Raw genomic sequence first — 26898 nt, forward strand, 5'->3', positions numbered from 1 at the left:
CGCACCACATGGTGAGGCCAAAAAAGAAAAGGGGTGGGGGCCAAAGGACTTGGATAGACAGTTCTCCAAAGGAGATATACAAATGGCCAATAAGCACATGAAAAGATGCTCAGCATCATTAGCCATTGGGCAAATGCAAATCAAAACCACTTTGAGGGCTTCCCTGGTGGTGCAGTGGTTAAGAATCCACCTGCCAATGCAGGGGACACGGGTTCGAGCCCTGGTCCAGGAAGATCCCACATGCCGCGGAGCAACTAAGCCCGTGCGCCACAACTACTGAGCCTGCGTTATACAGCCCGTGAGCCACAACTACTGAGCCCATGTGCCACAACTACTGAAGCCCGCGCACCTACAGCCCACACTCGGCAACAAGAGAGGCCACTGCAACGAGAAGCCCGTGCACCACAACGAAGAGTAGCCCCCGCTCGCCGCAACTAGAGAAAGCCCGCACGCAGCAACGAACACCCAACGCAGCCAAAAATAAAGAAAGAAGACAAAACAAATCACTTTGAGATACTATTTCTTACCCATGAGGACGGCTTTTATCAAAAACGGGAAAATAACAAGTGTTAGTGAGGATGTGAAGAAACGGGAACCTTGGTACACTGCCGGAGGGAATGTAAAATTTAAAAGACGCAGCAGCCGCTGTGATAAAGGTTGGTGGCTCCTCAAAAAGTTAACCATAAAATTGCCACGTGATCCTGCAATTCTACTTCTAGGTATACACCCAAAAGAACTGAAAGCAGGGACTCAAACAGATACTTGTGCACCCACGTTCACAGCAACATTATTCACAACAGCCAAAATGTGAGAATAACCCAAATGTCTAGTGATGGATCAATGGACAAAATGTGGCATAAACATACAATGGAATATTATTCAGCCATAAAAAGGAATGAAGTTCTGACACAGGCTACTGCACAGATATACCTTGAAAATATTATGCTAAGTGAAAGAAGCCAGACATATAAGGGCACAAATTGTATGATTCTATTTACATGGTGTCCAGAATAGCTAACTCCACGAAGACAAAAAGTAGATCAGTGGTTGCTGAGGTCATGGGAAGGAGGGGTTGGAAGACGCCAGCTAGGCAGAACAGGGTTCCTTCCTGAGATGATAAAAAGGTTTTAAAATTGACTATGGTGATTGCTGCACAACTCTGAATCTACTGGAAGCCACTGAACTGTGTCCTTTAAGTGGGTGAGTTGTATGGCACGTGAATTACATCTCAAAGCTGTTATGGAAAACAAACACCTCCCCCACCCCACTCCAAAAGACATTCATACACTGAGCTTAAAAGCCTAAAGGACAGATTTTTAAAATTTAAATATATTACAGTTTAAATATATATATAGTTGAAACTGTTATATTACAGCTGTCCCTCCGCATCCAAGGGGGATTGGTTCCAGGAATCCCCCCAGATACCAAAATCCACGGATGCTCAAGTTCCCTTACACAAAATGGTGTAGTGTTTGCGTAAACCTACACACATCCTCCATACACTCTAAATAGTCTCTAGATTACTTATAATACCTAATACAAGGGAAATGCTATGTAAACAGTTGTTGATTGTGCAGCCAATTCAAGTTTTGTGTTCTGGAACTTTCCGGAATTTTTTTCGATTATTTTCAACCCGAGGGTGGTTGAGTCCGTGGATGCAGAAGTTGAGGATACAGAGGGTCAACTGTACTGTCTTTGTTTTGTTTTTATTGCTTTCTATTCCGTTGATTTTTGCTCGTTTTAAAAAATATTCATTTATGGCTCTGTCGGGTCTTAGTTGCGGCATGCGGGATCTTTTGCTGTGGCGTGCAGGCTCTCTAGTTGCGGTGCGCGGGCTTAGTTGCCCCGTGGCATGTGGGATCTTAGTGTCTGGACCAGGGGTTGAACCCGAACCCCCTGCGTTGGAAGGCGGATTCTCAACTATCTGACCACCAGGGAAGTCCGCGGGCTGTTATGTACTGTCTTAAGCCAAAGGTCAACTTACAGGTCATTTAATTGTGTCTAGGAGCATCCGAAGGCTCAGGTCACAGGTCCCCTTGAGCCATGTGTGACAGTGGGCACGGGCTGAGCGTGGAGCACTGTCTACCTGGGTCAGTTGGAGGGGCTCAGTGACTTGGGGGGGAGGGGTTGGGCACACTGGGGGGCTCTCCAGGGGTGAGGTGAGAGCATGAGGGGTAGGGGCTGAGGGCAGAGCCAGACACAGGGGAGGCAGTGACTTCCTGATTGACAACCGATCCCCAAACCAAAACCTGGACAGTGCCTTCATCTGCTGCTCCCAGGAAGTGGTCAGAACACAGGTGGTCATACGCATCCTCCCTCTTCCGCCCCCGGTCCAGGGCCTCTGTTCCTCCTTGCTCTCCCAACCCACGCCCCATTCCGCTGTCACGGGCCTGACGAGTTCCCTCCCCCATGTCTCCTCCACCCCTGCCTAGGCAAGGGCCAGTGTGCTGACCCTTCAGTTCTGCCCTGAGATGAGGAAGCAGGAGCAGGAGAGTGGGAAGGGGCTGCGTTCTGGTGAATCCTCCAGTCCTCAAGATGGTTTCAGGCCCCCACATTCCAGCACCAACCTCACGGCCTTGACATGTAGAGCTGACAGGCCGGCCAGGCTGTGCGGCACTGAGGCTCAGGGCCTCAGGCAGCACCAGCTCACACACTTGCGTCCATTTTATAAACGAGAATGTTGAGGACTGCACAAGCAAAGGCACCCAGGAAGACTGGTCAGCGATCAGCCGGACAGTATCTGGGCTGTGTGCACCGTCAAAGGCAGGGACGGCCCACTGCCCTCAGGCTCCCCAGTGGGAAGGAAATGGCAGGCGCAGGATCGAGCACGAACTGCATTTATTCATTCACGGATCCAGATGACAGGACAGGCCGCTGTGGAGATGACCGCAGGGTCGTCCTTCCTCCTCTCCCGCAGCAGGGCAGCCGCATCCCTTCCTATGCAGGAGCTCGCATCAGGGGCATCAGGCTTGGACCCCTACGGTGGGAGCAAAAGGGGAGGACCTCCCACAGCCCTGATTACAGTGTCCTGGGAAGGACCCTGGGCCAAGTCACACACGGGCCTCCTGGGCCATCCATCAGGCCAGAGAATGCCCTGGGATGGCACGTGGTTAGCGTGGGTGGACGAATGGGCCCTCGAAGCAAAAGGGCAGCCAGCGCCTGCCCCACAGGGCAGCACCCCAACCTGCGTCTGCGTGGCAGCTGGCTAAGGCACGGTGGCTGGGCCACACCCTGCTGCAGAAGGCCAGAGATGAGCCGGGACCCTGACCCTCTCCGGACGTGTGGCTGACAGAATGGGGCTACTTTTTCCGCCGAGGGGTCTGGGAACCGCTGCTTACGTCGGGGTCTGGGGAAGCCTGTTTGCTGGCGGCCACCGAGTCCTCCGGAGGGGCTGGCCTGTGCTTCTCCTCTTTGGCCCGAGGGGAGGACTGGGGGCCCAGTAGGGCCTGCATGACCCTAATGGCCCCCACGGTTCCGAGGAGCCCCCAGAGCAGGGCAGGGGTCTCCAGGGCAGACAGCCGTTTCCGCATCCAGCGGAGCGCCTGAGCCAGGGTGCTGCTGGAGCTGCGGGCCCGGGGCGGGCTCTTGTCCTGGGGGGTGGGGATGGGGGGTGGAGTAAGGCCTGGGCCCACCCCTGCCGCCCACCCCAGGCTGGTTGACGCCTTCCCACCTGAAGGCCAAACTGGCGGAGCAGCATGTCCAGCGTCGGGTCCCCCAAGGACACGGACGGGAAAAACTCCTCCACCCACTGGCGTCGCCACCACTGGCTGCAACAGCACGGGGCACTCAGGCGGCGCCAGCGCGCAGGCCCCGCACCCCGCCTGGCGCCCGGCCTTACCCCTGCTCCCCGGGCTTCGAGAACCAGTACTTGTAGCGCTGGGCTCGCACGTAAGTGGGCGGCTGCTTGTGGAAGGGGTACCTGGGCGCGTGGTTCTGGATGAGGCGGATCACTGCGAGGGGCGGGGAGCTCGCTCAGCCTGGGCCCTCCCCGCGGCCCCGCCCCCCTAGCCCCCACCAGGCCCCGCCCCTCCCGGCGACACCTCCAGCAGCCCTGCCCCCGCAGGTCCCCCCAGACCTCCCTATAGGTTCCACCCCACGGCCCAGCCTCACCTGGCTCTTTGCCCTGCAGCAGGCGGAGGACCAGGCTTGTGAACCAGGGACTGTGCGTGTGCGGGCCCAGGGCCGCGAACCACATCTGCCAATCGAGGCGCGGCTGGTGGGGCACCACAATGGGGGGCGCCCGGCTCACGTTACCGGGCTTGTACATGAACTCGATTTCCTGCTGGGCAGAGTGAGGTTTAGCATTATCAGCAGGACCTGGTTCCCGGCTCCTCCCCCCAACCCCACGCCAGTGGGCTCCCCAGCCCCGTGGAGCCCGCCAGGTGCCCCAGACAGGGGCCCCAGGGAGCTCTCACCGTCCAGTGGTGCCCGTCATAGCTGCCCTCGAGCACCACCTCGGGCCGTCCACCCAGACCAGTCATCCGGCGGAAGAGGCCATAGGAGTGGGCCAGCTGCAGGTGCTCCACGGTGCCAAACAGGCGGTGGGCCCCAGTCCAGAGGCGCCCATGGGTCGAGGGCTCCATGTAGGAGTATGGCACCTAGACACAGGTAGGCAGAGGCTCAGCAATGACCTTCCAGCCCTCTCCCGACCCCCTACCCCGGCCGCAAGGGACTACTCACCAGGCTGATCATGAACAGGGCCACCGTGGCAGTGCCGAAGATGGACAGCTGGACTGCAGCACAGAACTTCTGCAGCCACCCTCGCATTTGGGTCCACCTGGGGGGCAGGGGACCGAAGCGCAGTCAGGCCTGCTCTGCACAGCCCTACCCCACCCACTTAGACCATGTACCTCCAGAGAGCGGTCAGCAGTTCCCAGGCAAGGGAGGCTGCACCCAGCCACATGGTGGGTAGGGTCACCATCTTCAGCCACTGGGAGAACTGGTGGAAGGTGAAGGCTGTGGAAGGAAGGGGGCGTGAGGAGGGATGGGAGAACTGGTGGAAGGCGAAGGCTGTGGAAGGAAGGAAGGGGGCATGAGGAGGGATGGCCTAGCCTCTGCCCTCTGAGCCCCCAGCTGGCACTCACTGGTCTTGGAGTGAACAGTGCGCTGCTTCCAGTCCACCTCCAGGCCAAAGCAGTGCACCACGCCGCAGGCCAAAAGCCCATAGACGGCCAGCTCCAGCAGCAGGGCCAGCAGGGCCTTGGGCCAGGCTGCAGGGCAAGGAGGTCATGGGTCGGTCGGGAACAGGGCTGGAGGGTCTACGGCCAGGGGGCTGGGGCGGAGCTAGAGCAGGGTCACTTGCGGGGTGCTGGCAACACTCTGGCAGGCAGCAGGGGTGAGGACGGCTGTCTGTCCGGGACAGGCTGACACTCACAGGTGGGCGTCTTCTTGCGGCGGCTGTTGCCAGACGCGGCGGCCAGGTGTGCATCATCCAGGAGGGCAGTGGTGAGCACCAGGGTGAGCAAGTTGAAGAAGTTATAATTGCCAGTGACGATAATCAAGACTTGCAGCAAGACCTGGGGAGGGGCTGGACTCAGAGCTTGCAGGCGCCGCCCCCTTCCTGGGCCCTTCAGAGCCTACTTCCAGGCCCCTCTGCACCATCCCCCCCCCACCCCGCCCCACCTAGATCTCTCCTGCAGGCCCCTGTGCCCTCCTCGTCACCGCACGCAGACCTCTGTTTTCCCACTCCGCCTGTCCTCCCCCTGGGCTCACAACTTCCACGGCTCCCCACCACCACCTGGAGAAAACCCGAGCTTGGCACGCCTCGTGCGGCGGCCCTTCCCCACCTGCCCCTGCTGACCCAAGATGGACATCCTCCAGCGAGGCTGCAGCCCTGCCCCACAGGCATACCTTCAACCTCAGGCTGACTCGCTCCTCTGCCCATGAGGCCTTTCTGACTGCTGGCAGCAGACACCCCATCCCCAGTGGGACCCTCTGGGCAGTGCAGAGGAAGGCCACGTCCTGCCTGGCTTCCTGATGGCTAAGGACCCCACCCACCTGGGAGTAGAAGGCGGCCAAGCGCAGGCGGCGAACTGGAGCGAAGAACAGAGGGGGCACTGCAATCTCGATGAGGAAAGTGGCCACCACGCCGAGCTTGTGCAGCCAGACGGGCAGATGGTGGGCAAACCAGGAGGCGGGCGTGGGCAAGCACTGAGTCTCGAAGTGGTAGGTGAGGGCTGCGGGTGACAGGCGGGTGGTCAGGGCTGGGCAGAGCCCCCAAGACTGCCCCACGTCCAGACAGGGACCTCACCGGTGAGCCCCCACCACGCGGGGCAACGGCTGGTCAGCTTGACCACACCCGAGGCAAACATGAGGCGAAACAGCAGCCAGCGCACGAGCCAGAAGGGGAGGTCTTCGTGGGGCGAGACCCCTGCCAGCCTGCCCTGGGCCTGCTTGTGGCGCGGGGGCAGCCTCAGAGGGGCCACCAACAAGGCCAGGAAGCCAGTCTCCAGCAGAAGGGAATCCCTGTGGGGAGAAAAAATAGCACAAAGGACCTCCTCCCCATCAAGGCTGCCCCCCTAAGGGGGTCCTCCCGGGAGAGACAAACACACCCCACCCCATCCCACCCACCCAGCCTCCTGCAGCCCCACACCCAATAGTCACTCACCACTGGAAATAAAGAAACACCTGGCCCACCTGCAGGGAGAAGGGCTGTCAGGGAACAGGGGGTGTGTTTGCAAAGGCAGGCAAGGCAGAGGCAGGGGTGGGGTGGAGAGCGCATGGGCCTGGAGCGAGCTGGAGATAAGGGTCCCAGTGGTGCAGGGGGCAGCAGGCAGCCCTCACTTGCCTGGTAGGCAGACAGGTAGGCAGCCCAGAGCAGCAGGTAGACAAGGAGGTGGCGCAGCTGGTGCAGCAGCAGGGCTCCCAGGGCCAGCAGGGTGCCCAGCAGGCTCAGCAGCTCCAGGCCCTGTGCTGTGTCCAGCCCCAGTAGCGGAGTCTCCCACAGCAGCGTTGGGGTCTCCCACAGCTGCGGCCAGCGTCCCTTTCCCTGTGGTCGCAGTGTCCTCCGTGCAGGCAGGATGCCCTCAGGGCCGTACAGGCCTGTGAGAGGGCACGTCAGGGCCAGGCACTGGACACTGCCCTCCAAGGCTTGACTCCTCCCACCAGTCAGGGCCTTCAGGCCCGCCTCCCCAGGTCAAGCCCTGCAGACCCCCGCCCCCCAAATCTAGGTCAGGACCTGCTGACTCTACCCGCTCACAGGTCAAGGCCTGCTGACCCTCCAGACCCCCCCACCCAGGTCAGGCCCCAGGCCTACCCGACTCCCCCAGGTCAGGATCTTCCACCCGGCAGGGCCCTGTTCCCCCTTCCTCCACGCCAGAGCCTGTTCTCTTACCTGCCCACCAGGTCTGGGCCCACCCCCCTCAGGGCTCTGCCCCCCCGACCCAGGTCAGAACCCAGAACCCTACTGAAAATGAACCCTTGCACGCCTTCCCACTGCCCACACCCCCGCAGCCCGCAGGACACAAACCGCAGCCCCCTACCCCGTGCATCAAGGCCTGGACCTCACTCCCGCCCCCAGGCAGCGGAGTGTCTGGTGGGGAGATGAGGGGTCACAGGGCGCGGGTTGGTGGGGGGGTCCGCCTTCGGCGCCCTCACCCGGGATCTGCATGTAGAGGGAAGCGAAGGCGAACATGAAGACGGCGGCCACGCCCTGGAGAAAGAGCTGCCGCGGGAGCCGGGAGCCAGCCATATCCGCTACGCTGCTGCGGGATGGACTGGATCCCAGGGTCCGGTCCAGTCCGCCCCGCCCCGCCCCGCCCCGCCCCGCCCCGCCCCGCCCCGCCCCGCCCCGCCCCGCCGGCGGCAGCTGCAAGCCCCACCCCGCCCCACGCAGACGCAGGCCCCGTCCCCACGCATGCCCCGCCTCCGGGGCGTCCTGAGACCCTTCCGGCGCGATTCGGCAGCCTCACGTCAGAGATGTGCGCGCGTCGCTGCGCGCTACGTATTTTCCTGGGCGGGAACAGTAAAATGGCGCCAGAACTAGTGGCGGGCTGAGCACACTGGGTCATTCGAAGCTGGCCCTGCGGTCCCCGGGCCGACCCGGCCCCTCCCGGACATGGAGGACGTGGAGGCGCGCTTCGCTCACCTCCTGCAGCCCATCCGCGACCTCACCAAGAACTGGGAGGTGGATGTGGCGGCCCAGCTGGGCGAATATCTTGAGGAGGTGAGGGCGGCCCCCGGGGAGTGGCGCGGGGCGGGGGCTGCCGGGGGCCCCGCCGCCTCCTGGTGTGTATCCATCTGGCGCTCTGATCGCACTCATCCTCAGGCTCATTTCTTTTTTCCCAGCCCCGTCTCTGCCCCTCGAAATCATCCTTTATTAGATTAGCCTGGAGCTGTCCTTACAGCTCCTGTAAACTACCCGTTAGTGAGCCTTGAAATCGACTTAGTGAGTGGCGACCAGCATTTTTCTCTGATAGAGTAGAATACGATTTGTGTGCATGTGTGGGTGTGTGAGAGGTCTGGATCACGCTGTAAGAGGGATATCTTATGTTAGATTTTCAAACCAGTTTCAAGTGACTGCCATGTTCCATCTCGTCAGCATTTAACCTTTTTTCAGTGTTTGACAGCTGTGTCTAGACGTCTTTAAGGAGCTGTCCGCTCCATTTCTGCACTTCACTTTCACTCCTCAGCCCGCTTGGACTGCTCTTGTCTTGATCAATAATGATATCCCTCTTACCAAATCCAAAGGTCACCAGAAGTGTCATCTTATTCAACTCAGTAGCATTTGGTGGGTTGAGCACATCCTCTTTTTTGAAACAGGTTTTGGTGTTCTGATTTTCTTCCGATTTCGTTACCTACTTTTTCTCTCCTATCCAGTCTCAGTGTTGAGCTCCTCAGGGTGTGGCCTGAGCCATCTTTTTACACATTTCCCCTAAACCATTTCATTTATTTCCATGATTTTAAGTATCACTTGCATGAGAACAACCCCTAGGTTTATTTATTTATTCCCCCCTCCCTCGATTTATATTTCCGTTCCAGGTCTTTTTTCTCAATCAGTTTTGTGTATCCAGCTGCTCCTCTTGACATCGCACTTAGATTTCACACAAGCAGCTCAGGTTTAATATATTATAAAGGGGAGCTCCTTGTTTTCCTGCTCGAATCCCAGCCTTCCTGATCTTGGCATATGGCACTACTGTTCAACCAAGGTGAAAGCTAGGAGCTAGTGAAACCCCACACTCCACACCAGTTCACCCGTGGATTCTATCATGCCACCAGAATTTCACTTCCATTCATCTATTTTCCATTTTCTCTGATCCAGGCCACAATCTGGCTCCCATTCATGCTAAAACCTTCCTTCCTGGCCTCCCTACTGTTGTTTTTGGCCCCATCCAATTCATGCTCCACCCAGCAGCAAGTGTGATGCTTAAAGATTAAAATCAGGCTGCAGCACTGCCCTGCCTGAAACCCCTCAGTGGCTTTCCCTTGCTCCCAGAAGAAAATCCACATTTCCTTCTCTGAACCAGGTCCTGCCCACTGTCTTAGCCTGTGGCAGGCTCTCCACCTGTTTTTTTTTTTTTTTTTTCTTTTGGGTCCACCTGTTCTTTTGAACCTGTCAGTCGACAACACCCACGTTCATTCTTCACTGAGAGTTTATATTTTCTGCACTCAATGGCAAAAATTCTTTGCCTAGTTCTTTTTATGACTAATTCTTTCTCATCCTGTATCTCTCAGTTGAAATATCAGCTGATCACCAGGTCTAAAACAGTTCTCTGTCATAGTACCTTCTGTGTTTTAGAATGTTCATCGTAAGCTAGTCTCTAACTTGTTTATGGTCTGTTTACACCCTAGAATGTAAGTTCTGTGAGGGCAGGGACTATGTTCATGCTCTCTCCCCTTTGCTTAATACAATGCCTGACACATAGTAGGTGCAGAATAAATGTTTGTGAAATGGACACTTGATCTGACAATTGACTCTGCTTGGACATAGAGTCTCCTGAGAACATGCAGAGAACTATGCTAGGTGGGGCTGCTGTGGATTCAGGCTTCCACACTGAGCAGGGTGCTTGTGGATGCCTGGGAAACCTACTTGCTCGGTCAGCTCCCCTCCTGCTCCATGTGTCTGCTTTTCCAAACCTTCTCTGCCCCCTGAAGTTCTGATTTCTCTGCCTCTAGTTTTGTCTTTCTCCTTTCATTTTCCACATAGCTACCAGAACATTCTTTCTTTCTTTCTTTCTTTTAAACACATTTTATGTTGCTGTCTTCTTCACAAACTTCCTCTGTCTTTTCAGGAATTAGCAGAAGTGGTGCCACGGTGGCTCCTCTCAGACTCTCCCCCTTTGTTGTGCCACCATAGTACCTAATATCTTGCCTTATTCCCCAGCACACCCTCTGCTTTGGACATGTTTGCACAGTACTCATCTCCCTGAGTCGTTGAAACCTGTGTCTGCTAGCTGCCTCTGTGTGGGTGCCTGTGCTTTCCTAAAATGCCGTTCCCTTCATCTGTCTGGGAGCATCGATCTGTCTTCAGGCGTGGCTCCGTTGTCACCAGCTTGCTCGTCATGCATTTGCTGAGCACCGGTGTCGGGCACTGAGCTGACGGCTGGAATCACCCTAATGTTGATCACAGTCTACTGGGGGAGGAGAGCCTTGGTGTGACAAGACCACCCTAGCGGTGGTGAGGCCCAAGGCACGTCCTAGGGAGACTGCTGCAGAGGCCAGTCTGAGCGCGTTGGGGCTGGACGTTCCAGGCAGATGGAAAGCGAAGGCAAGGAGCTTGAAAACCGTGTGGAGGCTTCAGAGTACTGTTCCCTGAGAGGAGCAGGGGAGGCGCCGGGTTGTGGGGAAGATCCTGAGTTAAGTACGGAGATAGAGTTTGGGGACTTTGGATGTCTTGGTGGACATACCTAGTGGGCAGCTATAAACACAGTTCTGCAGCTTAGGAGAGAGAGCTGGTCTAGATGGGTTTGGGGACTGTTGGCATATGGTTGGTGGACACAGATTTAAGGGGTGGTAGGAATTGGGGCTCATGAGGGGCTGTGGGGTTGGTGGTTGCAGAGGAAGGAGGAGGATGTACTTGGAAGTGTTTCCTGACTTTCCTGCTCAAAGGATTGAGACCCCAGCATTTTGTCTCTGTCTCCCCCACCCCTGAGGGTCCTCAGTCCTTCTCTCGGGGTGGGCGTCTTCCTGCTGGAGTCTGGCTGAGTTGGCCCCGACTAGGATGGGTGAGGTGTGAGCACCTGCAGAGAGGAGGTGGTGTGTAGCTCTGGCCGTTCGTGGATGATACACTCTAGGGGCCTCCCTCTTCCAAAACACTAGGTCTCAGAGGTTACAGGAAGTAGGGAAAATCACAAAGACCTGTCTTTTGCCTCTAAAAAAATGCACAACCGGTGAGCCCTAAGCAGAGTCAGAGCTGTCATTCTGAGGGGCTGCTTGTGGTGATGGGTACTTTGGGCCAGTGGCACTGGGAGAAGGTGGGGTGGCGGGTGGGCTGCCGGCGAGAAGGGTGCATAGACTTCCCACTGCCCTGCGTTGTGTCTTGCAGCTGGACCAGATCTGCATTTCTTTTGACGAAGGCAAAACCACAATGAACTTCACTGAGGCAGCACTGCTGATCCAGGGCTCCGCTTGTGTCTACAGTAAGAAGGTGGGCCCCTCCTGACTACTGGTCTTGGAGTTGTAGTGTCTCGTGAGACCGAGGTCTGCTGTCCTGCCGGGGCAGGTGGCAGGCTCACCAGCGCCTCCCACCTCCTCCGCCAATTCCTCGCCACCTTTTAACACCGAAGAACAAACTTGGATTTAATCGTTGCAGGGTTGGGACTTCCCTGGCTGTCCTGTGGTTAGGACTCGGCGCTTCCAGGGGGCATGGGTGTGATTCCTGGTTGGGGAACTAAGATCCCACATGCTGTGCAATGTGGCCAAAAAAAAAAAAGAAGAAGAAAAAGAAAGAAAAACATTTTATTGTGAAGAGAAGGAAAGAGATTGGTCAAATACTAAATCGGTGGCTCTCAACCCAGGCTACACTCCAATTAATCACCAGTGCCTCGGCCTAACCCAGACTGATTAAATCAGGATCCCCAGGTGGTGGGGTGGAGGGGCAGGCAGGTCACAGGATTTTCTGAACTACCCTCTGACAACCAGAATTGAAAACCACGGAGCTGGGGTGGCCAGCCGGGGTGGGGGGAGGGGAAAGGGGAGCTGGGGGAGGAAAATGGATGAAACAGAGAACCTGAAGAAATAGGTAAGGAATGGGTCAGAAACATGGGCTGACGGGCTTGCCTTGAAAAAAAGAAAAGACAGCTCATCTCAGGAGACTGCAGGGAGAAACGCTGATGCAGAGAAGGTGGGCCCAACGGTTTGCAGAGTTCACACCTAAGGCCCCAGTTTTCACAGTGGAGCATGTTAAGTCAGCTACTGAGAATCAGCTACTGGATTGGAAATTTGGAGTGAGGTTTGGCGAAAGTTCAAAATATTTGCTGAGGGGAATGCAAAATAAAAGATTAATTGAAAGCATTGGTAGTCTAACGAAGATTAAATGCTGGAAATTCTTCTCCAGCGGTAATAGCTGTCCCCTAGTGGAGGAGCGTGGAAAAGTGGACCACAGCACTGATCCCAAATTGTTGGTTTAGTGGGAGGGGGGAAAATAAAAAGTGCACAGGAGGTAAGAATTCAGAAGAAGTGTGTTGAGGAGCTCAGTAATGGGGTCCCAACCAGACAGAGGAGGGGGAGTAACCTACATGCAGGTTAACGGGCGCAGGGCACAGTGGACCTACCTCTGGGCGCTGTAAGTTATTAAGACGGTCTGAGATTTCATTGGTTTTTGTCCTAGATGATCCAATTAAATTGGATTCTTTTGTCCTGCATTTGTCCTAAGAAGGAATATCTGCAACTGACTTTGAAAGCACAAAACCTAAGGTGAACCGATACACAAATACGTGGACGGGTAGATACGTGATAAAGCAGGTGTAGCAGAATGTTAGCACGAAGTCTGGAAGGTGTGAGGGGAGCGTTGGCTGTAGTCAGCGCCGTCCAGCCGGACCTTCCGAGGTGATGGGAATGTTCTATGATCTGTGCTGTCCAAGACGTGCGGCTCCTGAGCCCTTGAAATGTGGCAGGCGTGACTGAGGCATCTTGCGTTGTATTAACTTTTACTTACATTTAAATTGATCGTGCCAGCTGCGGCTCATGGCTGCCGTGTTAGACGGCGCAGCACTGGATTTCTATATCCCTGGCGCAAGTCCTGGACCCGCCACTGACTGAGGTTACTTTGATTCTCTGAGTCTCAGTTTATCTCGTATACAGTGAGAATAGTGATGGCACCTAATTCAGACAGAGTAGATGAGATGAAGCATGAAGCACAGTCCTGTGTATGTGCCAAACACTTAAGAAAGTTAATGTTTATTATTCCTGGCGAGTGGGATCCATGCGATCAGGGGCCACCACCTGTTTTGCTCACCACTGTCTTCTATCGGGTGCTGTCACCCCAGAGGAAATGGCCCAGGGGCAGCGCGTGTATGTACCCTCCTGGTGGGTGCTTTGCGGTATCTGGAAGATCCCAACCCTCACCCTAACAGTGGGGCCCCACAGGTTGTGGCTGGAGCTGTGACGGGCCGGCAGAGACCCCCAGGTGCTCCTGCAGGTTGGGCACTGATTGGAGCAGCAGGGACGTGGGCTGCAGGCAGGCTGGTTGGTGTGCCAGCAGTGAAGGCATACAGGGCTGCGTGGGGCACAGGCTGGGGTGCCACAGTGCGGAGGTGGCCACACCTGCCGCGGTGTGGTGTGAGGACGCAGAGCGGGGTGGGAGCTGCGGCTGTTAGGTAATTCTGGGGAAACATACTGGTTTGATTGGACAAGTATTTCTGGCAGCCACGTTGGCAGGAATTGTGCTGGGGGTTTTGGACAGGACATCTGGGCTTCTCTGTGTACTTGGACGACTAGTTGGAAAGGCTCTGGGGAGGCCCCTCCTTTCTGCACCCTCACTGCCCGCTTCTGGTTGCCAGGTGGAATATCTCTACTCGCTGGTCTACCAGGCTCTTGATTTCATCTCTGGCAAGAAGTGAGTACTGGAGGTGGGGCCTGCATGCGGCTCGGGAGGCCCTGTGGCCTCCTGTGACGTCCTTGCACTGATTCTCTCTCAGGCGGGCCAAGCAGCTCTCCTGTGAGCAGGAAGACGGGCCCATTGGGGATGCCGGCTCCAGGGCCCCCCAGGAAGTGGAGTATGAGGTGAGGTTTCCTGGGTGCCTGCCATTGCCCCCTGTGCTCGCCAGGCACCCTCCTGAGCTCTCCACTCCCCCGCAGTTCCTGTCGTTGGATGACCTCTCTGATTCCCGTGCTAACGTGGATCTGAGGAGTGACCAGGCCCCTAGTGTGAGTGCCCCTCTCCTGCGTTTAGCTGATGGGGGTGTTGGAAGGCGGTGTCATGCCATGTGGGTTCTCACGGTTCACCCACTCTTGGCCTCTGTTCAGGAGACCCTCATCGTCCCCCTCCTGCCCATGGCCCTGGTAGCCCCTGATGAGATGGAGAAGTATAATAACCCCCTGTACAGGTGCGGGCCTTAGCCTGGTGGGTGGAGGGTGGGGTGTGCTGGGGAAGGGTCACTGTAGCACCTGTGTTTGTGCCAGCACAGCTGTCGGGGGGAGGTCCTGGCCAGCCGGAAGGATTTTAGGATGAATACGTGCACCCCCCACCCCAGAGGAGCCTTCATGTTGGAGCCGGTGGGCATGTCCCCCACGGGGGCACTGCTGCCGAGGAACCAGAAGGGTGAGGGCTCGGGCTCGGATGTTGGTGGGAAGGAAGGGGCCTTTTGCGGGGGAAGCGGGGCTGACCCCGTTCAATCCCCCGTCTCCCCCAGAGGCCTCTGGGAGGGCTGAGGAGCAGCCAGTGGAAGTCTCTGTGTGCAGGAGTCCAGTCCCGCTACTCAGCGCCTCCCAGGGGCCAGGTGAGGAGAGAGCTGCCGCGCGGAGCTGCAGGGTGGGGTGGGGGGACGGGGCCCTGCACTCCTCCGCCGCTGTGCAGCCTGTGGAGGGGTGAGGCATGGGGAGCAGGCCCCTGTGCTCAGGGCCCACCTTGGCCAGCCGTGCTGTCTTGGTCCAGTGACCACCCCCTGACCATTCTGGGGCTCTGAGGTTTGGGCCCACCCCCTCCTCTCCGGGCAGACAGAGGTGGCAGCATTTAAAGAGAAAAATTACTAAGAAATAAAATGAACCAACCAAAGCAGCAGTACGATGAGAGTGTAAAACGCCCTGCTGCATTCTCTGGTTCTAACAAATGAAGCTGAGAGAGGAGTGGCCTCTCAGGTTCTCCTTGGGGTCGGCCCCTCATCCCGGAGGGGCAGCCCCCCTTCTGCTGTCTGGTCTTCAGGCTCCTCGGGGCTGACTGGTTTCTTCCTTCCCTGCCCAGGCACCACTCCAGAAGGCCCAGTGCCCGGAGGTGGGGGTGAAGAAGAGCATACAGAGTGGGCAGCAGAGCCCCCCGAGGCCTCAGCCCCTGAGGTCCCGATGGAGCTGCAGGAGCCCAGGAGCCCAGAGCAGGTGGGACCCACAGTCCAGCCTGCAAAGCTCTAGCCCTCAGCCCTGGCGGGGACAGTCTCGCTTACACAGGGAAGGCAGTCCCCTGGTCTTTGCTCCCTCTCTGGTCCTTGCACACCAGGGCAGTGGGTGCGTCCCCCAGCCAGCCCTAGACCTGGCCCTGCACCCTGCCCGTTTGGGCAGCACCTTTCATGTCTCTCCCCTCTCTGAGCAGAGCAGCTGCTGCTCTCAGGGCGGGGCGGCTGGTGTCCAAGAGTCCAAGGCCCACGGTGCTCAGGGTTACTACCCAGAATGGCAGCTGGTCTCCAGAGCTGACTCTCCCAAGGCCAGGCCGGCAGGAGTGGACAGGCCGGCCTCCCTCACCCCCGAGGGTCAGCTCTGTGCTCCAGCCTAGAGCTAAGAAATCTTTTTTTGTAAGAAAAAATCCTGACATATAGGAAAAAATACTAACATTTGTCAATTTCGGCTGGTAGATACTTGGATATCGTATCGTTCTATTCTTTTTTCTGTTTTTTAAAGAAGAAAAAGTACCCCGTGACCACGAGTTTACTGATTTGTATGTTCTCCTAAAGTTTTTCCTAGAACTTTTGTTTTACTTTTTAGTCATTAAACTATTTGAACTTCCTGCCCCCAGAGAAGGTCCCTGCAGGGTTCTTGGTGTCTAGCCCCGGAGCAGGGCTGCTGGGGTGCCTGGAGCCTTGGGTGGAGGAGGAGAGGGGAACCCTCAACGTTTTTTTTGCAGAGTGCGGCCCAGCCCAGGAGGTGTGCACTACGGGAGCGAAGGGAGGCCCTGGAGCCTGCGTCCCGGCTGAAGGTGAGGGCTGGTGGGGCCTGGACCCCCGGCAGGGAGGGTATGCTTGAGGCCCCTCTGCAGTGGCTGTCTTTCGAGCAATCTTCTTCCCCAGAATTGGACCTCTCTCCTGCAGCCCCAGGGCACCTCCCTCCCTATGTCTCTCGACTGGGGGGAGGGTGCACGTCCTCCACTCCCCTGTGTCTGCTTGTGCTCTGTGCTCAGGAGACCCCAGACCCCTGGCAGGGCCTGGACCCCTTCGACTCCCTGGACTCTAAGCCCTTCAGGAAAGGTAACTGGGGGAGGGGCCCTGCCCCTGGGCATCCGGGGCTGGGCTCACCTGGCTTGAGTGGAGGCTGGGGTTCCAGGGCCCGTGGGCACGGTGATCTGCCCTGGGCCACGGTTGTGCTCCGAGACCGTCTGTTTGCCCCCAGGTAGGCCCTACTCTGTGCCCCCCAGCGTGGAGGAGGCTCCAGGACAGAAGCGTAAGAGGAAGGGTGCCGTTAAGCTGCAGGACTTCCACCAGTGGTACCTGGCTGCCTGTGCGTGGGCCCGGGGGCTGGGCCAGGGCCGGAGGGCCCGGGCGTGGCTGTGGGACTGGGCCTGGCGCCTGCTGACCCGCTCCTCTTGCAGATGCTGACCACGCCGACAGCAGGAGGCCCCGGCGAAAGGGCCCTTCCTTTGCAGGTGCGGCCGGGGCCTCGTGGGCTCTTCTGAGGGATGACGGCACCACGCTCTGCCGCCTCCCCTCAGCCTGGGGACACCTAGGGCCCGGGGTGGATTCGGGTGGACCTGGGCAGGATGAGGGAGCCCTTCTCACAAGGCTTTCGTGTGCAGACATGGAGGTCCTGTACTGGAGACACGTGAGGGAGCAGCTGGAGACCCTCCGGAAGCTGCAGAGGAGGGAGGCAAGTACCGGCCACCGCCTGGACCCCGCTTGGCCCTTGGTGGGAGACGGCAGTGCCCCTCAGATGCTCTCTTTGCACAGGCGGCTGAGCGGTGGCTGCCGAGGGCTCAGGAGGAACCGTGGCCCGCGGAGGAGGACCGGCTGGAGGACTCCCTGGAGGACCTGGGAGCGGCAGGTGGGTGCCTACGGGGGGCAGGCTGGGTCGGGGCTCAGCGCCGGCTGTGGGCTAACCTGCCTTCTGCTCGGGTCCTCCCCTCCCAGCAGGTGACTTTCTAGAGCCCGAGGAGTACGCAGAGCCTGAGGGGGCCGAGCCTGGGGAAGACGCAGACCTGGGTAGGTCTGGGAGTGGGCTGCTGGCCAGGGGACCCTGAGGGGAGGAAGGAGAAGGTGAGGCTCACGGCTGCAGCACCTCATGGCTGCCCTTTTCCAGAAGCAGAAGCCATGCCGGCCTCCCTAAGCTACGAGGAGCTGGTCCGAAGGAACGTGGTAGGCCCAGGTCAGAGTGGGTGGGGGAGCCGGGCGGTGGGCCCTGCACAGAGGTGATAGCCCCTGCTCCTCCCCCAGGAGCTCTTCATCGCCACCTCGCAGAAGTTCGTCCAGGAGACAGAGCTGAGCCAGCGCATCAGGGACTGGGAGGACGTCATCCAGCCCCTGCTCCAGGAGCAGGTGAGGTGGGCTGGGCCAGGGCCTCTGGTGGAGAGCTGGAGCGTCCTGCTGCCTGCCTTGGGCCAGCCCCAGGACCTGCCCCTCCCCTTTGCAGGAGCAGCATGTGCCCTTTGACATCCACACTTACGGGGACCAGGTAGTCTCAAGGTTCAGCCAGCTCAACCAGTGGTGTCCCTTTGCGGAGTTGGTGGCTGGCCAGCCTGCCTTTGAGGTGTGTCGTTCCATGCTGGCCTCCCTGCAGCTGGTGAGTGGCCTGGGAGCCTGGGAGGGAAGCGGTCCCTGGTCTCTGCTGACGATCTGTCTCTACAGGCTAATGACTACACAGTGGAGATCACCCAGCAGCCGGGGCTGGAGGCGGCGGTGGATACCATGTCCCTGAGACTGCTCACGTACCAGCGGGCCCACAAGCGCTTCCAGACCTACGCTGCCCCCTCCATGGTCCAGCCCTGAGTGGGGAGCACTGAGACTGGGGTTGGGCCCTGGAGCCCTGTCCCCAGCAGGTGCTGGGCATGCATCTGCTCACTCCACTTTGCTTCCTGGCTCGCCCAGCCCAATAAAGTGTTGCCACCCCGCCAGTCCCTTTAAAAAACCTTTACAAAACTGTTCCGTGTGGAGGAAAGGGCTGTCCATCCTCTGCACCTCAGGAAGCTACCACGTCTCCAGCCCCTTTCCTGCCGTGGCCTCCAGGGGCTGCTGGTATAGATCTCAGGCACACACAGCTCCACCACATCCTTTTAATGACCCAGCTCAGTGCAGGACGCTGCGGAAGGCAGCCATGTGGCGCCGCACACTGTCTGCGACCTGCTCGGCCGACCTGGCCCTGCCGTAGTAGTCTGTGAAGAGGCCGTCAGGGCTGAGCAGGTAGATGGCGATGGAATGGTCCACGATGTAATCCTGGTCGTCGTCCTTGGGGCCGGCGCTGTAGTACACGCGGTAGCTGCGGCTCACCTGGGCAACCTGCTCAGCAGAGCCGGTCAGGCCCAGCAGCCTGGGGTGGAAGTCCTGCACATAGTGGGCCATGGCCGCCACGTCATCCCGCTCGGGGTCCACGGTAATGAAGATGGGCTGCACGGGGGGCAGGCCAGGCTCCGCCTCCAGCTGCCGCACCACCTGCACCAGCTTCTCCAGTTCCTCGGGGCAGATGTCAGGGCAGTGAGTGAAGCCGAAGTACATCAGCACCCACTGGCCCCGGAAGTCAGCTTTGCAGCGAGCCTGGCCCCGGTGATCCAGCAGGCTGAAGTCACCCTGGCCCACGGCAGCTTGGCGCAGGGCCTCTGTCCTTCGTCGCTGCTGCCACCGCTCCTTCTCGGCTCTCATGGCCAGCCAGACCCCACCCAGCCCAGCCCCAATCAAGGCTGTGATCAGCAACCTAGTTCGTAGCCCAGGGCCCTGGGGCTGGTCCTGCCTTCCCGTCTCTGCAGGGCCCTGCCTTGATAGGAGCCGGTACCTCACATGCTGGGCCTCTCCTCCTGGGGTCCTAGGGAGGGCTGGAGGCTTGAGCTGAAAGAGCCTGTGCCAAGCCTTGGGTGCCTGAGCCAGCAACAGCATGGCCTAACGCTCCTGGAAAAGAGCAAGGGTGTCAGGAGCCAGAAGGTGCCTCGGCCTCCCGGGTCATACCCCATCCTGGAGATGCTTGCCGCCATCTGAAGGAGCGGCCCTACACAGGCCCTGCTATCAGCAGCTGCTCACCTGGCGTCAGAACTGCTTCGCCTCTGAAACCTCAAACTCCAGCTTAGGTGTCATCAGGCGTCCATCCCTGTCCCTCCTGTCCTTTAGCCTGAGAGCCTCAGCCTATCGCATCCCACCCGGACCCTGCCCCCGGCCCTGTGCCTGCAGCTCTAACCAGCCCAGCCCTCGCCTGCACCTGAGCGTCTGAGCTGACCAAGAGCATTCCAAGCGCATGCCTCGCCCGGATTCCTGAGCATATCTGTTTGCAATAAACTCCCATTTCTTGAAAGGAGGTAGGTGAGTCTCTGGCTTCAACCCCCGCCCCCCAAGACTGACTCCTCCGGCCCTTTTGCAGCCTCTCCCCTCTGAGGCCGCTTCAACCGTGGTGCTTTGGCCTCCAGCCCCGCGGAAATCCTGTGCCACCCGCACCGCAGCCTGCAGCGCCTTCCCCCCGCCCTCCCCACGAGCCCCTCGCACGTAGAACCTTCCGGCCGGCAGTCACCCTGTAAGAGAAACAAGGTTTCCACTTGCCTCGAGCCCACTCTCTTCACATCCGGGTACCCGACAGCAGCTCTGAGCTCGTGGCCCACGCCCTGCTGTTGCCTCGGTGACCTCTGCGCCTTTCTCAGGGCCCTATGGAGGTTTGCTAGGCGGAGGTCTTAGGACCCCGCTCCCACCACCACCACCACCACGCCTCACCTGTTCAGCTGCTGCTGGGAGGACCCTCTGGAAGACTCCTAAACGTCCGGCCTCCGCCCCGTCCGACGATTCCTGGGCTGGAAGACCTTGGATACGCCCCTCAGCCTGTTGACATCAGCTTCCTCCTTTACAAAATGTGTTCTAAGCGGTGCACAAGATGGACCTGCAAACGGAGGCAGCCTGCGAACGTTTCCAGGGCCCCTCTCCGGGAAGCCCTTTTCCTCCAGGAGCCCCGTTCAGGGCGCCCTCTCGGAACGCGCCTCGCGGGCCGCTTTTCCAGGACCCCGGCGCGCCGGGGTCGGTGCCAGGAGTCTGGGAACGCGACCTGGCAAGCTGCGGAGACCATCCGCCTCGCACCACGCCAGCGCGCATGCGTCAACGGCGCCGCGCTCGCGCACACTGACACGGAGCTGGCCGGCGCTGGGCCGTGCGCGTGCGCCGAAGGTGGCGGGTCGGCCAGAGGTCACGTACTGGAGGCGGAGCTTCCCTGCGCCCCGCGCCCCGCGGCGGCGGCTCCTTGTTCGGCGCTGTAGCTAGCCGCTGGCTCTACTCGCCGTCTCGCTTACGGCCCCGGCGCACCAGGCACCTGCAGGGCTGCGCGCCTCTCGGGCTTCGTTGCTGCGTGTCGGCCTGCGCGCGCGGTGGGGCGGGGAGTGAGGAGCCGGGCTCAGGAGGGGAGGACGTCTCTGGGCGTAGGGCTGAGCCAGAGCGGGTGCCCCTTTTCCTGTCCCCTCACCGAGCCTGGTGATGGGTGACCGGGTCCGCCGGCCCGGTGGCCCCAGGCCGTCCAAGCACAGCAGCGCTTCCTCCACTCCAAAGCGTGGCCTACGGCGGGGTTGTTCCTGGCGGTCAGAGCGGCTGCCCCATGCCAACCTGAGGAGACACGGTTCAGCGTGGACCCACCCCGCGTCTCGCGTGCAGTCAAACTCCAGCCCCTGATGCACCCTTGGTTGCCAGTTCCCCTGGAGTGAGGGGGCGGGGGAGACGTGAAGCGGCAGTGTGCCTGACTTCAGCGGTGGGGGTCAGGAAGTCCTTGTATTCGGCCTGGGCGGGAGGGCCGTGAGGGTTTCCCCAGACCCGAGGCCAGGTCAGCCTTGCTTGGATAAGGTCACTGGGTGGGAGTTGAAGAAGTGGGGGGGGGGGGGGGACTGCCAGCGGTGAGGCCGGTCCCGGCAGAGGCAGGGTGAGACAGGGCTGCTGAGGTACTTGAGGACCAAGGCTGCGGGAGTTATGAACGGGAGGTTGGGGCCACATAAGGAGATCCACGCCAACAGACATGCCACAGCCACATGGGGACCCCTATGGAGAGGCCACACAGGCTCCAGGCGCTCCGGGGCCTGTCCTGGCTGGGGAGGACTGCGGCCTCTCTGAACTTCCTGCCTACCATCAGAGCAGACAGGCTGTCCTCTGCCTTCTTACTGAGGATGAAGGCTGTGTGGGGGAGGCTAAGGTGATGGAGATCCTGCAGCTTCCTGTGAGATGCGGGGGATGCTGACTCTCGGGTCAGTCATGAGAGGTCAGGGACCCTGAGCATGGAAGGTCAAGTTCCCTATGTGATGGGATGACAGGTGCATCAGTCAGGTCACCTTCTTGAGTGGGTGGTCAGGCATCCTGTGATGTGGGACACTGACCCTGGGTTTGGGTCAGATCACCTGTGGTTGTGTGTGTTCATAGGTCAGGGGTCTTTAACATGCAGGAGGTGGACCCCGGAGTCTGGGGTCAGGTCACACGTGATGAGTGGCAGGCTGTCGACAGTGGCTGTCACATCTCTTGCTTCATGCAGGATTCCGTCTGCAGGAACAAGCTTCCTGCTCCGACCCACAATACAGCGGCCCCCTTGCCCTGGCAGCCCTTGCATCTGGCCAACCTCCCCTGCATCAGGACTCCCAGTGACCCTCAGTGGCCTCTGATCAGTGATCGCATCACTGACCCTGACCAAGGACTCATCAGCAACCTTGACAAATGTCCAAAATAATGACCAGTGACGTGAACAATTGTGCTAAGTCCTCACTGATGACCCGTCAAAGACATGGGTCAATGTCCTGTGGCCCGTTAATGATTGATCAGAGGCCCATCAGTTATTTTGACCAAGTCCCTATTAATGACTCCAATCAAATTTCCGTTGATGATCTTGACCAAAGTCCAATGACCCATGAATAACTGACCAGTATCCTCCCTAGTGACCCTTCAGAGATTCTGGCCAATGTTTCTACCAAACCCAGATCAGTGACCAATCAGTGGCCCACCTATACATGCTCTGGGCTCTGGGTGACAGTGAATCCATGAATAGACTCCAGTTTACCCAAAGTGCCCTCCCACGTGCCGCAGACCACGTCTGCTGACTATTGGTACATGCTAGGCAAGGATGCTGTTCACCTGCACAGTCACCTCCCCACGCCCACATTTTTCCTCACCTTCCTTGGTTAGGACTCAGCTGGAGTTAAGTATTTACTGAGCAGTGTAGTGGGTGTCCAGCTGGAGAGGGAATGGAAAATAAATTGTCCTCGTTTGGGATGGGGGGTGTCAGTGGGGGGATGAGGCTGGTACCTATTGCTGGGGGTACAAGTCTGGGGGATGGAGGGAGAGCAGCTCTTCCCTTGGGAACTGAAGGGGAAGGGGCAGCTGGATGATTTGGTCCTGTTATTGGGGGCTGATGGGAAGGGAGATCCAAGTTCTGTCCTGGGGCTGAGAAGCCTGGGTCCTGCTTTTGGGGGCTCTGTCTGGGTCAGGCGTGAGGTTAGGAGCTGCCTGTGGCTGCTGGCCTTTTTGAGGTCAGAGGTTCTGGTCCGGAGAGGAGGTGTCTTCTAACCTTGCAGCCACAGGCAGCCAGGGCAGGTGCCAGGACTCTGCCTCAGGGCATGTTTGTCCCCAAGGTATTGGCACCAGGCTTCCGGCCACTCCAGCTGCTGCCCAGACTTGGCCGGGGCCGCGGTCTCCTCCAGATTCATGCTTCGCCAGATGGCCAAGAGCATGGCCCCTCGGCATGGGTAAGGTGGTGTAGACAGCACAAAGGGGGCGTTCCCACAGCAATGGGTTATCCTCAGTGTCAGTGACAGTGGTGGGGCGCTGTGGCGTCCCTGGGGGCAGGCAGTCTCTGGGCCTGACCTCTGGGTCGGGGTCAGGGGCAGCCAGCCGTCCCCACGCACGGATGTGTGCGCCCTGCGCGTCCGGTCCAGCACAGCGCGCACGAAGCCTCTGATGTATCCTTGCTTCAGGCTGATCAGCCCCGGCAGCTGCTTGGGCTCTGGTTCCCGCCCCGGGAGAGATCAGCAGGTGCGACAGGGGTAGGTGGGGCCGCCACCACTCCGGGCTGCGACACACACCTGGAACCTGTCGCCGTCCTGTGTCCGTGTCACTGAGGCCAAGTGCCCTTGTCCTGACCCCATTCTCGTTTCTCTCCCGTGTCCGCCCCTCAGTCCCGTGTCTGTGTCGCCCGTGTGCATGTCTCCGTGTCTGGCTCTCACGTCTCGGTCTCACAACTTGATCCGGGGCCGTACCTGTCCTGCACAGCGGCGCTCGCCGGTCCTCTTCGGATCCCAGCCGGTTTCCGTTCCGTCTTGCGGGAGGCCACAGGGTGGGAACAGTGGGACTGCGCGCCTGGCCGGAGCCGCGGAGGGGCGGGGCCTCCCGACAGGCAGGGATTTAGGCCAATCGCCGCCTCGGAGGGGCAGGACGACCCGGCTCACTTCTGTCCTGGCCAATCACGAGGGCCTGCGGGAGCTTGAGAAGTCCGGGACTTCGCGGGCCCGCCCACCTGTCCGTTTTGCCCGCCTGCCTCGCCGCAAGCACAGAGAGGCCGACAGGCTGCTGGCTCCAGAGGTCTTAAGAAACATTCGTGGGGCCGCGCCCGCCCGGCTGGTCAGTCATCCACGTCGATCACCATCGGGGCCAGGTAGTCCGAGTGCCGGATCCCGAAGCTCCAGCCTCGAGGCTTCCGGTGCTGCGGACCCAGGAGACGTCGCTGGCCTGGCGCTGCCAGCTGGCCCAGGGCTCCCGGGCCCCAACCTCGCACCTCAGACCCTCGATCCAGACCCGGACCCCTTTACCCCGCCTCTGACCCTTGACCCTGAACTGCAGAGCACCTGGTCCACGTTGTAGGCTGCAGGCCCGGGATTCAGGCTGTTGCCTTGGGGGAGCGAAGTCCGCGCCAGCATCGAGAACTGGGGGGCCCGGGGCTTGTAGATCCCAGGGCTCACCACATGGTAGGCGCAGGGCCCGGGGGTCTGCGGGAGGGCGGGAGGGGCGCAGTGTCCGGCTTCCAGGACCGTCGACCGCTGACCCCTCGCCGCGCGGTGCGGGCAGCCCCTTCCCCACCTTACTGAGGTCCTCGCAGACGCTGCCCACCGCGCTGCGGCCGTAGATGGAGTAAATCGGCGCCGAGACTTTACCGACGACGCGCGGGCCCAGGAGCGAGGGCACAGTGTAGGTCCCGGGGCCTGGGGGAGCCAGCGAGGGTGGGTCTTTGAGGACCGGCCAGTCTGCCCGCCGCAGCCAGTGCAGGGTGGGCCTTCCTGGGCTCACCTGGGGTCTGCGACTCCGCGCGGAGGCCCCAGTTTCGGGGAGCGATGGTGTGCCGAGGCGCGCTGGGGTACGCCGCGTTCCCCGCTCGCTCCGGGAAGTACCTGCCTGCGGGGCAGACCGGGGTGTGGGCCGGAACTGCACTGGGGGCCTGGTGGGTGCCCGGGCTGGAGTCCAGGGATTAGGGGGAATTCGAACCACGATTTGTCAAAGCCTGGTGAGGCTTGGAGCTCTTTTGAGATCCGGAGATGGGGGGACCGAATTTGGAGTGTAAGGGTGCCCGAGGGGGACTCGGGCTCAGTGGGGGGGGTTCCCGAGTGGGCGTCCCTGGAGGCGGCTCGGCGTTGGGGAGGCCGGGGTCCCAGGGTCCTGACCCGGTCCGGGAGTGAGGAAGGGCGCTGCGTGGCGCGGGCGGCCGAAGATGGAGTAGGCGGGAGCGCCGTCGCGGCCGCGCACGGTCATGCGAGCGGGCACCAGGTGACCTGGCCCTGGGCCGCACGAAGTCTGCTGCGTGGGGAGGCGTGCGCCGAAGGTGAAGGCGGGGGCGCGGGGCCGCGACGGGTCGTGCAGGATGTAACCTGCGGGGCGCCCCAGCATCACCAGGGTTAGGGTTAGGGTTAGCCCCTGTGTGCCCCGCTCCCCCGGCCCGCCGCTGGTACCGGTGCTGGCTGGCAGCTTGTACTTGGGCCCCGGGCCGCTGTAGAGCGCTGCGATGGGGCCGCGGGGCCGGTGCGGCCGCCACGGGCCGACCCAGACTTCCGAGCCCATGGTACGGTGGGAGCGCTTGCTGCCGGCAACACCTGCGGACACAAGGTGGCGGCCCCGGCCCCCCCCACCCTGACTCGCGAGGCCGCACTCCCTATCCCCTCCAGACAGGCCGGACTCCGGGGCGGGGCCCGCGCCTATCCCAAGTACCAGGGAAACAAACGGTAGCTTTCCCAGCTCCAGAGGCGCGCGGGTCAGGGACAGAGCTTCGAGGCCGTCTCTTGTCCCCCACCCCCAAAATGAGTTCAGTGGAGCTGTATGTGCGCGCTCCAAGTTTGGACTCAACACTGCGGGAGAGGAATTCCCCGGGGTTCTGGAGAACTGGGATATTTGGGGGAGGATACCGGGGCGAGGGAGCGGCGTGGGGGACCTGGTGCCGGAGGGGCGCCCCCGAAGTTGATGCACTGACCTGCTCCTGTGTCTCCTGGCTGGGAAGGTAGGGTTGGGTGTCTGGATTTCTGCCCCTGCCCGGCCCAGCTCCCAGACCCCATTGTGTCCAGGTCGCGCCTCCAGGCAACCAGACTGACCGTGCCACCTGGCTCCGCCCCTCCCCTCCCCCCCGCCTCTCCTCCTTGGAGTCCATGGCAATGGCAGGCGTCCTGCAGGCTGTGCCACAGACCAGAGCTCTGTCCTCACCCTTCCCCAGGCTTCAATACACCCATTCCAGAAATGGACAGATATGCAGACAAAAAACAAGTGCGAGAACAAAGAAATCAAGCTTAATTTAGTTGTTATGTGTAGGGGAGAGAACTTTGCATCTATTTAAACCCATGGAATATTTGCAGAAAATAATCATGTACTGGGCCACAAGAACGTCCATACAATTAGCAGATGTAAACTATTATATATAGGATGGATAAACAACAAGGTTCTACTGTATAGCACAGGGAACTACATTCAATATCCTGTGGTAAACCATAATGGAAAAGAATATGAAAAAAAAGTGTCTGTGTGTGTATAACTAAGTCACTGCTGCACAGCAGAGATTGACACAACATTGTAACTCAACTCTACTTCAATTCTAAAAAGAAGCCCATACGAGTTGAATAAAGAGATATAATAGGACACGTGATTGATCACAATTCAAAATAATTCTTAGCAAACAGTAAAATGTGGGGTTTTTGTGAATTTTATTTATTTTTTTAATGCAGCAGGTCCTTATTAGTCATCCATTTTATACACATCAGTGTATACGTGTCAATCCCAATCTCCCGATTCATCACACCCCCACCCCACCCCACCGCCGCCTTCCCCCCTTGGTGTCCATACGTTTGTTCTCTACAACTGTGTCTCTATTTCTGCCCTGCAAACCGGTTCATCTGTACCATTTTTCTAGGTTCCACATATATGTGTTAATATACGATATTTGATTTTCTCTTTCTGATTTACTTCACTCTGTATGACAGTCTCTAGATTCACC

General features: G+C 59.3%; 5 protein-coding genes across 11 annotated transcripts; 1 reads left to right on the forward strand and 4 right to left on the reverse strand.

The window, feature by feature from the left end:
• Positions 1-540: 540 nt before the first annotated feature.
• On the reverse strand, positions 541-7747 carry LMF2 (lipase maturation factor 2). The gene is made up of 14 exons (XM_029205765.1): positions 7597-7747; positions 6788-7041; positions 6608-6636; positions 6251-6465; positions 5998-6176; positions 5375-5516; positions 5085-5210; positions 4851-4956; positions 4681-4777; positions 4416-4598; positions 4111-4279; positions 3839-3950; positions 3671-3767; positions 541-3590 (listed from the first exon to the last, which is right to left on the reverse strand). Exons 1-14 carry the CDS (start codon positions 7688-7690, stop codon positions 3300-3302), a joined length of 2094 nt encoding a protein of 697 aa, XP_029061598.1. The 5' UTR covers positions 7691-7747; the 3' UTR covers positions 541-3299.
• A 186-nt stretch (positions 7748-7933) lies between these two features.
• On the forward strand, positions 7934-18545 carry NCAPH2 (non-SMC condensin II complex subunit H2). Of its 7 annotated transcripts, none has more exons than XM_029205769.1 (20): positions 7934-8164; positions 11483-11584; positions 13938-13993; positions 14076-14160; positions 14236-14304; positions 14404-14483; positions 14565-14698; positions 14790-14876; positions 15338-15468; positions 16208-16279; positions 16481-16547; positions 16690-16797; positions 16889-16942; positions 17093-17163; positions 17244-17337; positions 17424-17495; positions 17593-17648; positions 17727-17828; positions 17923-18072; positions 18138-18545. In XM_029205769.1, the coding sequence occupies exons 1-20, from the start codon at positions 8057-8059 to the stop codon at positions 18276-18278; spliced, it is 1839 nt and encodes a 612-aa protein (XP_029061602.1). In that variant the 5' UTR covers positions 7934-8056; the 3' UTR covers positions 18279-18545. The 7 variants fall into 7 exon arrangements, 5 of the variants coding, with proteins under 5 accessions (XP_029061602.1, XP_029061603.1, XP_029061599.1 ...); XM_029205770.1 differs by having other exon boundaries at positions 17427-17495; XM_029205766.1 differs by having other exon boundaries at positions 16208-16547.
• Positions 18546-18553: 8 nt separating this feature from the next.
• LOC114885668 (protein SCO2 homolog, mitochondrial) lies at positions 18554-20568 on the reverse strand. The gene is made up of 2 exons (XM_029205830.1): positions 20196-20568; positions 18554-19388 (listed from the first exon to the last, which is right to left on the reverse strand). Exon 2 carries the CDS (start codon positions 19374-19376, stop codon positions 18576-18578), a length of 801 nt encoding a protein of 266 aa, XP_029061663.1. The 5' UTR covers positions 19377-19388; positions 20196-20568; the 3' UTR covers positions 18554-18575.
• Positions 20569-21540: 972 nt separating this feature from the next.
• TYMP (thymidine phosphorylase) lies at positions 21541-23802 on the reverse strand. The gene is given in 5 exon segments (XM_029205841.1): positions 21541-22053; positions 22448-22507; positions 22509-22550; positions 23005-23047; positions 23049-23802. Coding segments are annotated over 5 exon segments (447 nt in total). The 5' UTR covers positions 23168-23802; the 3' UTR covers positions 21541-21870.
• A 118-nt stretch (positions 23803-23920) lies between these two features.
• On the reverse strand, positions 23921-26207 carry ODF3B (outer dense fiber of sperm tails 3B). The gene is made up of 6 exons (XM_029205840.1): positions 25373-26207; positions 25088-25291; positions 24717-24821; positions 24510-24631; positions 24278-24418; positions 23921-24135 (listed from the first exon to the last, which is right to left on the reverse strand). The coding sequence occupies exons 1-6, from the start codon at positions 25479-25481 to the stop codon at positions 24055-24057; spliced, it is 762 nt and encodes a 253-aa protein (XP_029061673.1). The 5' UTR covers positions 25482-26207; the 3' UTR covers positions 23921-24054.
• Positions 26208-26898: the final 691 nt, after the last annotated feature.

This window comes from Monodon monoceros, unplaced genomic scaffold, assembly GCF_005190385.1.
Source record: "Monodon monoceros isolate NGI ecotype Baffin Bay Population unplaced genomic scaffold, NGI_Narwhal_1 Super_Scaffold_6, whole genome shotgun sequence".
Classification (NCBI taxonomy): Eukaryota; Metazoa; Chordata; class Mammalia; order Artiodactyla; family Monodontidae; genus Monodon; species Monodon monoceros.